This window comes from Pogona vitticeps, chromosome 4 (assembly GCF_051106095.1).
Source record: "Pogona vitticeps strain Pit_001003342236 chromosome 4, PviZW2.1, whole genome shotgun sequence".
NCBI classification, from domain to species: domain Eukaryota; kingdom Metazoa; phylum Chordata; class Lepidosauria; order Squamata; family Agamidae; genus Pogona; species Pogona vitticeps.
In genome coordinates this window covers 132,360,126-132,373,748 of record NC_135786.1, presented here as the reverse complement: position 1 = coordinate 132,373,748, position 13,623 = coordinate 132,360,126, and the positions used below count along the sequence as shown (strand labels likewise).

Here is a 13,623-nt window from a genome sequence, read left to right as displayed (position 1 = left end):
ATATCGAAATCAGATTGGTTGTGTTCTCTGCAGCCAAAAATGGAGAAGCTCTATACAGTCAGCAAAAAACAAGACCTGGAGCTGATTGTGGCTCTGATCACAGCCTCTTATAGCAAAATTGAAGCTTAAACTGAAGAAAGTAGGAAAAACCACTGGGTTAGTAAGGTATAATCGAAACCAAATCCCTTATACACAGTGGAAGTGAAGAAGAGATTTAAGGAACTAGATTTGGTGGACAGAGTGCCTGAAGAACTATGGATAGAGGCTTGTAACATTGTAAAGGAGGCAGCAACAAAAACCATCCCAAAGAAAAGGAAATGCAAGAAAGCAAAGTAGTTGTCCGAGGCCTTACAAATAGCAGAGAAGAGAGGGGAAACAAAATGTAAGGGAGATAGGGAAAGTTACAGAAAATTGAATGCAGACTTCCAAAGAATAGCAAGGAAAGACAAGAGGGCCTTCTTAAATGAACAGTGCAAAGATGTAGAGAAAAATAATAAAAAGAGAAATCCAGAGATCTGTTCAAGAAAATTGGAGATATTAAAGGAACATTTTGTGCAAAGATGGACATGATAAAGGACAAAAGTGGCAGGGACCTCACAGAAGCAAAAGACATCAGGAAGAGGTGGCAAGAATGCACAGAGGAAGTATACCAGAAAGATCTGGATGTCCCGGACAGCCCAGATAGTGGGGTTGCTGACCTTGAGCCAGACATCCTGGAGAGTGAGGTCAAGTGGGCCTTAGAAAGCATGGCTACCAACAAGACCAGTGGGGCTAATGGCCTTCCAGTTGAACTCTTTAAAATCTTAAAAGATGATGCTGTTAAGGTGCTACACTCGATATGCCAGCAAGTTTAGAAAACTCAGCAGTGGCCAGAGGATTGGAAAAGGTCAGTCTATATCCCAATCCCAAAGAAGGGCAGTGTCAAAGAATGCTCCAGCTACCATACAATTGCACTCATTTCACACACTAGCAAGGTTATGCTCAAAATCCTACAAGCTAGGCTTCAGCAATATGGACCGAGAATTCCCAGAAGTACAAGCTGGATTTCGAAGGGGCAGAGGAACTAGGGACCAAATTGCTAGCATACACTGGATTATGGAGAAAGCCAGAGAGTTCTAGAAAACATCTACTTCTGCTTCATTGACTACACAAAAGCCTTTGACTGTGTTGGCCACAACAAACTATGACAAGTTCTTAAAGAAATGGGAGTGCCTGACCACCTTATATATCTCCTGAGAAATCTATACGTGGGAAAGGAAGCAACAGTTAGAACTGGATATAGAACAACTGAGTGGTTCAAAATTGGGAAAGGAGTACAACAAGGCTGTGTATTGGGCCTCTGCTTATTTAACTTATATGCAGAATACATAATGCGAAAGGCTGGACTGGATGAATCTCAAGACAGAATTAAGATTGCTGGAAGAAATATCAACAACCTCAGATATGCAGATGATACCACTCTGATAGCAAAAAGTGAGGAGGAATTAAATAACCTCTTAATGAGGGTGAAAGAGGACAGTGCAAAAAATTATCTGAAGCTCAACATCAAAAAAACTAAGATCATGGCCACTGGTCCCATCACCTCCTGGGAAATAGAAGAGGAAGATATGGAGCCAGTGACAGATTTTACCTTCTTGGGCTCCATGATCACAGCAGATGGTGACAGCAGCCATGAAATTAAAAGATGCCTGCTTCTTGGGAGGAAAGTGATGACAAACCTTGACAGCATCTTAAAAAGCAGAGACATCACCTTGCCAAGAAAGGTCCACATAGTCAAAGCTATGGTTTTTCCAGTAGTGATGTATGGAAGCAAGAGCTGGACCATAAAGAAAGCTGACCACCGAAAAATTGATGCTTTTGAATTATGGTGCTGGAGGCGACTCTTGGTAGTCCCCTGGACTGCAAGGAGAACAAACCTATCCATTCTGAAGGAAATCAACCCTGAGTGCGTACTGGAAGGACAGATCCTGAAGCTGAGACTCCAGTACTTTGGCCATCTCATGAGAAGAGAAGACTCCCTGGAAAAGACCCTGATGTTAGGAAAGTGTGACGGCAAAAGGAGAAGGGGACGACCGAGGATGAGATGGATGGACAGTGTCATTGAAGCTACCAACATGAATTTGACCCAGCTCCGGGAGGCAGTGGAAGACAGGAGGGCCTGGCGTGCTCTGGTCCATGTAGTCATGACGAGTCGGACACGACTTTATTATTATTATTATTATTATTATTATTATTATTATTATTATTATTATTATTATTATTATTATTATTATTATTATTATTATTATTATTATTATTATTATTATTATTATTATTATTTTTTATTATTATTTTTATTTTTATTTTTATTTTTATTTTTATTTTTATTATTTTTATTTTTATTATTTTTATTATTTTTATTATTTTTATTTATAATTTTATTTATTTGTTTATTTATTTATTTATTTGATTTGATTTGATTTGATTTGATTTGATTTGATTTATACCCCGCCTATCTGGCCCACCGGACCATGATTAAACAACAACAACACGGATGTTAAAGTGGTAAAATGTTAGCAGAAGAAATTGCCAAATTATTTGCTATTGAATTTTACATTGGAAATACAAATAAGAAGGAAGAGTAAATTATGTAGTATAGATCAGCTTCTAGTAAATAGCTGCTTGGCTATTCAGATTTGAAAGGTGGTGTATTATAGATTTTGTGGAAGGGTCTTGTTCTCTATTTATATTTAGGTCATATCCTGCTGAATCACTGCAGTGGACTGTAGAAAGTTTGTGAACAGTCTGGTTATGAGATGCCTCCAGAGCTAGAGGTTTCCCCTCTTTGGGTTGTACACATATACTTGGTTCTTCTTTAAAATTGAAAATAATGGGTGAACCTTATACTATATTTAAATTGCCTCCTCAATTTTGCTATTAACCTGTGTTCTTAGTCAAATGTACTGTATTCTTTTCCGTGTTTGTCAATATTTGTTAATTCTTTGTTTATAATTTTGGAAAACACTTGGTAATATGGTATGAAACTTGGCTAGAAACGGGGATCTTCTGAATGGGAGGAATATCATTTTCATAAGAAAGCAGGAAAAGGTGACAGTTGTTTTCTTCCTTTAGAACTAGGGCAAACCATCCTCTTCACAGGAGTATTAGTGTCACTCTATAAGTCTTCCATGAGAATTGTTATAGTGGCGAGATATTTGTAGACATATGAGATATTCAGATTTGTATCCTGAGAGATACAAATACTGTATAAATATTGACATCACAGATGCCAGTGAAAACTGAACCCTGCCCCTCAGAACTCACAGGTCCACTTACCACTCCCCATGTGACACGTGTGGCCATCATCAAATGCATAGCGACAATCATGGAAGTAGTCTGGCTGGCAGTCCGCTGCTTCTCCCCACAGCCTATCACTAGGCAGCTGAGCGGAGACACTTGTCATCCTGCCTCCATGCCGGAGTGGTTGGCTGAGTGGAGAGGTGGAGAAACGCCAGCTGGGGTACTTCTGCAATTGGCACTATTTGATGGATGATGGCTGTATGCGACACATGGAGAAAGGTAAGTGGACTGATGGGTTCTGGAACTAGAGTTCAGTTTCCACTGGCACCTGAGGTGCCAATACGAATATCCCATAATAATAATAATAATAATAATAATAATAATAATAATAATAATAATAATAATAATAATAATAATAATAATAATAATAATGATGATGATGATGATGATGATGATGATGATGATGATGATGATGATAATAATAATTGTCATTGTCATTGTAAGTATATACACAGTATACCATACAACGAAATTCACAGACACCCAGAGACCAGACACATGCACACACATAACATTCCCCAAACACTCCCCACCCACTAGAAGTCCCCCACTAAAAATACAAACATCAACACCTCAGGCCAAGTAACACAGTCCAACTAATTATTCACTACTGGTGGTCTTTAAGCTCATTATTAATTGCAATTATAGCTCTAGGATAAAAACTATTTAGAAAACGTGTGGTCCGAGTCTTAATTGTTCTATATCTTCTGCCAGACGGTAACAGTTCAAAAAAGTTATAAGCAGGATGGGAAGAGTCTCTCAGGCTGCTGTGTGACTTCCTCAGACAGCGGGATGTGAAGATGTCATCCAGGGTTGGTAGCTGGAGCCCGATGATATTCTGGGCAATTTTAATGGTTCTCTGTAGAGCTTTTTTGTCCGCTACAGAGCTACTCCCAAACCATGCCAGAATGCCATAAGTTAGGACACTCTCAATGGTGCTACGGTAGTAGGACAGAAGTAAATGCTGTGATAAATTTAACTTCCCGAGCATTCTCAGGAAATACAGCCTCTTCTGTGCCTTCTTTATTAGCATGTTGGCATTTATAGTCCATGAGAGGTCCTCTGAGATGTAAGTACCCAGAAATTTAAAACTACCAACTCTCTCCACTTCCTCACCGTTTATGTACAGTGGTAAATGTACATTTCTCTTCCTCCTAAAATCAATTATGAGTTCTTTAGTTTTTTTGATGTTAAGTGTGAGATGATTTTCTTTACACCATAGTATCAATCTTTGTACTTCCTTTCTATAAGCAGACTCATTGTTCTTATTTATGAGTCCCACCACTGTCGTATCATCCGCAAATTTAATAATTGCATTGGTGTTATATAGTGGGGTGCAATCATGTGTGTACAGGGAATAGAGGAAGGGACTCAGCACGCAGCCCTGGGGAGCTCCTGTACTTAGTACCAGGGTAGAAGAATGGTGGGATCCCATCCTTACTGACTGTGGCCTATCTGTCAGAAAACCCATGTCTAGTCCTTTAATATATAATAGGTACAATCTATGTGACGTAATCAAATACATACAAAATCTATGTACAACGTCTATCCAGAATCAAAAATAACACATTATAGATGCTGACAATTTGCAGGCAGCAGAGAATTGCTGGATAGCTCAGTGGTTCTTCGTGGCCTCTGTGAATGCACACAATTGGGTTCTGTGTCTGCACTGAACGTCTTGGATGTTTCTAGAGTTTAAAGACACATGATTAGTGGGATTTTCCTCGTGGAGTGCATGCTCTGCCCATCCTAGGTCTCTTCTGTTCCTTTTTTCCGCCGTGTTGAACAGACCTGTTCTGAGAAATAGAGGACTATATTGAATCGTATCTCCCTTTTTTATCATCATTATTTCTTCAACTGATTTCTTTGTTCGACGTTTCCCCCATGAGTTCTTTCCAGTTTTCTCTAGCCACGTTTTGCCCCCCCTTCCCCTCCTACGACAGTTTTTCCCTCCAATCCTTCCCGCTCTTTATGGGGGGGCCCCCGGGCCTTTCAAGTGGTATGTTATCCGTGCAAACAAGATCCTGCTAACTGATGGGCACGACTGCTGCCTTTTTGCCTTGGGGAACAACATCCTACCCATTCCTGTTCTGCGTGTAAGAGGCTAACTAAACTAGCCCTTAAACTTCACCTCCAAAGAATGAGATCTTCCTTCTGGGAGAAATCTCTCAAACCATCTGTGGCCTCCATGGAGTCTGCTCAGTCTCCAGACCCTCAAATAGAGCGGCAAAATCCATCTATGCCTGCTTCCAGCTCCGTGACTCCTTATCCTTATCCTAAGGAGAAGTTGAAGCCCACCTCGAAATCGAAGTTAGCATTGATGTCGAAAACCTCAACTCGATCTCTAGATTCTTCAAAAAAGAAGAAAGACAAAACAACAGCATTTAAAAAACCAAAAAAGACCTCAAATCAACTCAGCTTGATCCACCACAACTGACTCTTCCATCTCCCATTCTGGAAGAATTGTCCAGAGAGGCTCCAGGCTCTGCATCTGACAGAGATGACCCATCTCTACCTCCGGACGAAGCACCATCAAATTTACCAACAACGACCTCTAATGTCACTGAGAATCATCCAACATCTCCATCAGAGGACTTCACCTCTTACTCTCAGCTTGTCATGAGAATGGCCACATCGTTACAACTTGAAATCGAGGAACTACCACCATCTAAACAAGACTTGGCCTTTGACAACATTAATCAAGATAAAACACCTCCTCTCATTTTGACACTCATTCTGGCCATACTTGATCTAATCGTAGAATCATGGGACAAACCTCCTTCATCCTTACAGATTTCCAGGCGTACTGAAAACCATTACAAGACACACGGTCCCGATACCAATTTTCTTACCAAACAACCCACACCGAACTCAATAATAGTAAAGTCCAACCAGCCAAGAGCCCAGAACAAATACTCTATTGCTCCTACAAACAGAGAAGGGAGAAAATTGGATATACTTGGCAGAAGACTTTATTCCCTTATTTCGTTCATAATGTGAGTGGCAAACTACCAAGCTGCAATGGGAGCGTACCATAGACAACTATGGAACAAAATTCTACCCATACTTGAAGTAGCTCCTGAATCAGTTAAATCAGAAGCCATCAATATCCATATTGAAGCTTCTACACTTGCTAAGCAACAAAGAATTGCATCTCGCCATACTGCAGATGGTGCATCTAAGGCTATGGCCACCTCTATCGCCCTACGACGGCATGCATGGATTCGATCGGCTGGATTATCAGAAGATACCAGATCTAGACTAGAGAAGATCTGTTATTTGATGGAGCAGGACTATTCAATCAAAAAACGGATGAAGTAATGGAAAATCTTCACAAAATCTGTAAAACAGCCCGGTCCTACTCAACCCAATAAACCTACAAATATCAACGGCCACAATACCGACGACAACCGTTCTATCAGCAATCATACCAACAATTTCAGCCATTTAGACAATACATACCCCAATCATCCGAAAGATCTTTTCAGGGACCTTCAACCTCGGCACCGTCATCCTTTTGGAACCAGCAACAACAGCGCCGCCAACCCATTTGCCGCCCTCAAAAGAAGGGTAAGGAATACCGATAAACTCCCTTCACCTTCTTTCCTTTATCCAACTCAGTTCCAAATGAGACTAGGTCCATTCTTTCACGCATGGCAGTCTATAACTAATGATCAATGGGTCCTCGCTATCATCAAACACAGTTAGTTCATTAAATTTAAAACTGCTCCACCAATGGGAAAAATAAAAAATGCCCCATATTCTACAATTCTTCAAGAAGAAGTTTTTCTTCTTCAAAAACAAGCCATAACCACTGTCCCTTCATCTGACTTGCATGATGGCTTCTACTCCAGATATTTTACAGTGCCCTAAAAGGATGGAGGACTCCGTCCCATGCTCAATCTCAGAAATCTCAATAAATTCATTCAACCTAGACCCTTCAGAATGTTGACACTAGACACTATCATTCCTCTCCTATCATAGGTAGATTGGTTTGTTGTCATTGCTCTCCAAGACACCTACTTTCACATCTCTATTCATCCAGATCACCATAAATTTCTTTGGTTCTGGTTCAACAATACCACATACTGGTTTTGCTCTCTCCCATTTGGGCTTTCCACAACACTGAGAACCTTAACAAAATGTATGGCACCAGTCGCCGCCTACCTTCAACTTCAAGGTATCAACATATTCCCTTACATAGACAATAGGCTGATAGTCTCAACCTTGTATCACGATGCTGTCAGAGCTACCCATCTCACTCTTGACATCCTTCGAGATCTCGGCCTCAAGGTGAATCTAACCAAATCACATCTCAAACTCTCTCAAGATGCCACCTACATTGTAGCCCACATCAATTCACTGTATGCCAGAGCCTTTCTTCCACAAGAAAGAATCCTCAAACTAAAAAAGGCTATTCAACCATTCTGACCTCTAGCCTTGGTATCAGCCCATCATGTCCAACATCTTCTCAGACTCATTGCCTTGACAAGTTCAGTCATACAACACGCTCAACTCAAAATGAGATTACTTCAATTGCGGTATCTGTCTCTATTCGATCCCATGTCGGATCACCCATCTATGCATCTAACTGTAACACCAGAACTCTTATGTCAACTTACTTGGTGGACGTTTCTCCTGAATCTCCTTGTTGGACGACCCTTTTTATCTCTTCAACCGATGATACAAGTTATCACCGATGCCAGCCGATCTGGTTGGGGAGCAGATTATCTGCATCACAAGATTCATGGCCTATGGACAAATCAAGAAAAAATTACACATCAATCATCTCGAACTTTTAGCAATTATCAAGGTGTTCCACGCTTTCCTACCACTTATCGCAGGACATGCAGTATAACTTGTTACGGACAATACGACAGCCATTTACTACATAAACAAACAAGGTGGCACACATTCCCTATCCCTCCTATACCTGACTGTCAAGCTATGGGAATGGTGTTACGTACATCACGTATTCCCAATAGCAATCCACATAGCCACAGAAGAGAACTCCCTTGCAGACTACCTCAATTGCCTGACATTGAGGACACACAAATGGTCCCTAAACAACACCATCTTCTATCTCCTGTGCGACCATTGAGGCATTCCTACCATCGACATCTTTGCTTCTCGAGCAAATGCCAAATGCCAACATTACTGTTGTCGAGCCGGTGTCGACAAGAACTTGTTCGGAGACGCATTCACAATAGACTGGGACAAGGACCTACTCTTATTTCCTCCCAGACCACTCATACAAAGGACCATCATTCGACTCCGACACTTCCAGTCGAATGCAGTCCTCCTCGCCCCATGGTGGCTGAGACAACTGTGGTTCACCTACCTCAGGTCGATGTCAGCCGACTCATTCAGACTCCCTCTGATCCCCAGTCTTCTCACTCAAGACGATTACCACCCAGACATTCCATCTTTGAATCTGACAGCCTGGAGGATACTCCCACCATAAAGGCCGTGCTTGATTGAGCTCTTGACCCAGCTCCTATACCAAAATTAAATAGAAAGCATTCCTGTACTGACTCTCAGAACTTACCTGCAACACCAGTTTCTTTGAAAACTTTACTTACCTTTGTCCTTCATCTATTCCATTTTGGATTGTCCTACTCCACTTTGAAAGTGTGTATCTCTGCTATTGTAACTCATCAACCTCCCAACTCTAAATCAGCTAAACTTTTTTGTCACCCAGCTGTAAAAAGGCTTCTTAAAGGACTCAGCAATATTTGTCCTCCGCGGCCAAGGTATTATTCCTCAATGGTCTGTACAACTTGTTCTCAATACACTCATGCATCCACCCTTTGAACCTATGGCTACGTGTAGTCTCAAATTACTATAATTGAAAACTTCCTTTCTTGTAGCAATAACATCTGCTAAACGGGCTAGCGAACTTGCAGCCCTCTATTCTGCTCCACCCTTCCTTCAGTTCCATTCGGAAAAAGTCATGCTGTACTTTGATATTTCCTTCATACCCAAAGTTGTATCTGAATTTCACCTTAATCAACCAATTATTCTACCAACACTCTTTCTGTCACCATCAACACCTCTCGTGCACATGCTCCACAAACTTGATGCTCTCTCGCCTTCTACATTGACAGGACCAAGCCTTTCAGGAAATCACACAGACTGTGTTTTCACGGTCCTCACAAAGGGGCACCATCTTCCCAATCATCTATTTCTAGATGGATTGTTCAAACTATATCAGTGGTGTATGAGTTATCAGGCAAATCACCTCCTGAACACTTAAAGGCATGCTCCACCAGAGTGCTGTCAACATCCACTGCCTTCCAGCATGGGATTGAACTCCCTCACATCTGCCATGCGGCCGCATGGTTTACTCCATCAACCTTTATCAGACATTACCGTTTGGATGTCAGAGCATGGTGTGATGCTGGTTTTGGCAGAGCTGTCTTGGCATCCTTTCTACCATGACGTCCCACTGTCCGGTAAGTGAGCTTGCTAGTTGCCCAATTGTGTGCATTCACAGAGGCCATGAAGAAGAAATAGAGGTCACTTATCTGTAACCATGGTTCTTCTAGTGGTCCTCTGTGAATCCACACATCCCACCCATCCTTCCCTCTGTCCGTCACGTTTCATCTTAAATAGCTCTTTTACCCGGCGGACACTTTTCAGGAACTGAGGGGACCTAGGATGGGCGCAGCATGCACTCCATGGGGGAATGTCCCACTAATCATGTGTCTTTAAGCTCTAGAAACTTCCGAGAGGCTCAGTGCAGACACAGAACAACCCAGTTGTGTGGATTCACAGAGGACCGCTAGAAGAACCATGGATACAAGTAGGTAACCTGTCTTTTATGTATCTAGCTGTGGACCCAGAGGTTGGAAGTTCAGTTCCCCACTGTGCTACTTGACGGGCTGCTTTTGATGATCCATAGGGTCACCTCCAGGTCTGCAGTTCTAAGATTATTATATTATTAAATATAAACACATTCAATAATTAATTCCTATGGTATTTTTGTTAGATGTATGGCTGTTCAAGAGGAAATAAAAGGACATTACATACATATCAAATTTTATCTGTCACACACTAGCCCAATTAAAAAAGAAAAAAAAATCAAGGCTATAGCCTGTAAAGGTTGTGAATCTGGGTTCCTGTTCTACAGACCTAATCCAAAGGTAAAATCTCCACATGGAAAAGATAAGAAGTTATTGTTGTCTTGATGAAGAGTTGCTTGTTTGAAATGTGACAGCAACAAAAACATGAAATTTTAGTGCTTTGCAAATGTGTTGTCTCGTGTCCTTAGTACCTTGTTAGGACTCCATCCCTTTCTGGTCTACAGTTGATGTTACCTTCTTTCTCCAGTTCTCTTAAGTCTCCTTTATCAACAATTCTTGACCTAATTTTATCAGTCTAAATTCACCAGTAAACTTTGTGAGGAGGAGATGAGTAATCTGTATACTGAACTGCATATGGTAGTAGTGTTCGGTCGTAAGTTCTTAGATAGATGCTACTTTAAAAGATTTTGGAAGAAGTTGAAGAGATAGTAGGGATTTTCTATAGCAAGTATGTAAAAGCCAATTCTGACTTCTGTATAAGATCCACTTAAGAGTGGAGATCCACTCTGTATAAGATCCACTTCAGAGTTAACTGGTGGTAAATGTGTGAGTTGTGGATAACTATTTTGCATGGGGGATACCTTGTATGAAGAGTTCCCTGCCTCAAACTCTGTAGACTTGTTTTAATATCAGATTAAGCTGCCATGTTACCATGTTTTGATTTTATTGTTTCATAGATTTTTAATATTTTAATTGTATTTTAATCTTTTTATTGTATTTTAATTGTTGTAAGCTGCCCAGAGACCTTTGGGTAGAGTGGGTGGCATATAAGATGGATGGATGGATGGATGGATGGATGGATGGAAATTTAGATTTTAAAATGATAGAGGCTGAGAATAGTATGTTTCAATAGCACTTTAAAACTTGCAGTAAGTGCCACTTCATATTTGTATGTTTTCTTCAACAAATACACAGTGACATGATGATCTTGTTTCCAGATATTTCAAACAAACGTCATTCCTCTATAAGAAATAGGTTTGCTTTGTGGGGCACAGAAGTCTTTGTTGTTGCTTTGTTAATCTGTTTTTTTTTTAAAAAAATATTTGTAATCTGTCAAAATAATTCCAGTTATAGTGTGGTTCAAAAGTAAAATAAATGAATGTAAGAACACAAACCTTTTAATGGTATGGATAAATTTTGGAAGATCTGATCAATATAAGCAACCACGTCTCTAGTTTCCAGTTACTTATGTATATTCATGGAACAGCGAAGGCTAGCTTTTTAAAAACCCTCCTATTTTTTGGTGTTTGGCACTCCTCAGTCTTGTCCAGTCCATTTTAGTGGTAATCCTGTTGTGACCTTGGACATTCAAAGGCTTTTGGCATCAGGAATGGCTTAAAGCAGTGGCCCCCAACCTTTTCTGAATCATGGACCGGGGGGGGCGGGGTCCGTGCGTGGGAGGGGGGCACCCTCATGCTCGCAGATGGGTGGGGCGTGCTCACGGAGGGTGGGGCGTGCCTGCACGGAGGGACGGAGGGGGCCCATGCTCATGCGTGGAGGGGTGGGGTGCTGTGTGTGCAGGTGGGGTGCATGGAGGGAGGGGTGGGAGATCTGTCTCCACGGCCCAATCTTGCCCCATGGACCAGGGATTGAGATGCAAGGAAACACACACATTGTTGTGTTGTACACTGGACCTTTGTGAACTGGAAATGCCTATTCTCATGGTGGCTTGGCTGTCCCTATTTCAGACTTCAACCAGAAATATGGTTGCTGCTTCCCTGTATCAGTTTGTAAGTGGTGGGTTCCTAATTCTCTATCTAGCTTCAGTATACAGAGAAGGATGTCAGGTGTGGATGCTCTTCCCTCCTCCTCTTCCTCCCTGGCTACGTTTTCCCTTAGTCTACCTCAGCAATGAAGGCAGAGAAAGCAGCACAAGGAAGTGGTTGATGAGAAAGTATATAGTGGAAGGGTCAAGAATTTGTTGTCTACCTTTTCTCTGCATATCAGGGATATGGTACCTTGTTCTGAATTGTAGGTGAAATTAATACTACCCCAGACTACAGCTTTTATGCTAGGTTATAAAACCTACACAAAAAAAGGGAGTGTAAATATTGAGTGGGATTGATCTGCTCTTTACGGGTGTTTTAACTCCACTTAAACGCTAATATCAAGTATTTTCTTCCCTCTAGTACTTTTGTCCATCTGTTCTCTGTTGTGTGATCCCAATCCAGATGATCCCTTAGTGCCTGAGATTGCACGGATCTACAAAACAGATAGAGAAAAGTGAGTATGGAAGCCAAACATTCTAAAACTGAAGAAGAGACAAGCAGTAGGAAGGTTTGCAATAGGAGATATGTGCCCTTAAACTATGGCAATCTCTGTGTATTTGACACCAGAGTCATCCTTCCCTGTTAGAAGGTACCATCTGCTTCCATTGGCAACTTTGCATTTATATTTCCAGCTTGAAAAGATTTGATATTCTCACCTGGACAGGTTAATCCAATAAAAGTCTGGTCAATGTCATCTATACCTTTAAATGTTACTATTTTGCAGTTGCCTCTCTTAGGTCCTTCAGTTTCTGCTTTTAGGCTACAGAGGGAGGAACAACTTTAAACTTCTGCCACAAGAGAACCTTATTCAGGTGGTGGTAGGTGAACTAGTTTGGCTTCATGAATAGCAGCAGTAGTATGTAGATCCTGTTGTAAAGAGGATTCTTGAGGTTCCATTTTAAAGGAATTAGTTTCCACTTTCTGGTATAAATGAATCATTCCACTTGAGTCGTGTCTACTACAGTGTGGAACAGAAGCTTTCTTTAATGGGCTGAAATGGGTAGCATTTAGCAGAATCTGAAAAAAGTGGCTTTAGCGTAATGAAATTAGGCACATTGAAATCTGATTCTTTCAGTAGTTACCAAGGGAGTAGTAAAAGTGGCAGACTGGTGTTATAAATGAGAGCTTGGAATATTATCTTGAACATTTATGCTGTGTTGCATATGCAAACTCGAGAACATGTGTGTTCAGTAATATTTACTTTCTGTCTTTGAAGGAATTTTACTATATCTACTGGGCACCCCATGAATGATCATAAAGTGTCAAAAAATAATTGGAGCGAAATCTAAAGTCTAGGATCTGTTGTTTATATATTGTTTTCTGAAACTGACTTGGGACAAACAGTTCATTGCAGGACTTTTTGCTTTTGGGTTTTTTGGAGGATTCTATTCAGAGAGAATTCATTCAGAACTTTTGAACCTGTATTCAGA

The 13,623-nt window shown here is 41.0% G+C and overlaps 1 protein-coding gene and 1 long non-coding RNA gene across 5 annotated transcripts in view; one reads left to right on the top strand and one right to left on the bottom strand.

Moving 5' to 3' along the window:
- UBE2D2 (ubiquitin conjugating enzyme E2 D2) overlaps positions 1-13,623 on the top strand; it is a 37,095-nt gene that overhangs the window by 22,417 nt on the left and 1,055 nt on the right. For all 3 annotated transcript variants that reach the window (XM_078392524.1, XM_020790514.3, XM_078392525.1), the window contains one exon: positions 12,554-12,647. In XM_078392524.1, coding sequence (XP_078248650.1) covers positions 12,554-12,647 — 94 coding nt within the window. The remainder of the gene's footprint in view (positions 1-12,553; positions 12,648-13,623) is intronic.
- Positions 3,856-11,600, bottom strand: LOC140706805 (uncharacterized). Of its 2 annotated transcripts, none has more exons than XR_013544712.1 (2): positions 5,471-11,600; positions 3,856-5,135 (listed from the first exon to the last, which is right to left on the bottom strand). It is a non-coding gene; the product is annotated as an uncharacterized LOC140706805 (long non-coding RNA). The 2 variants fall into 2 exon arrangements; XR_013544711.1 differs by having other exon boundaries at positions 3,856-5,130.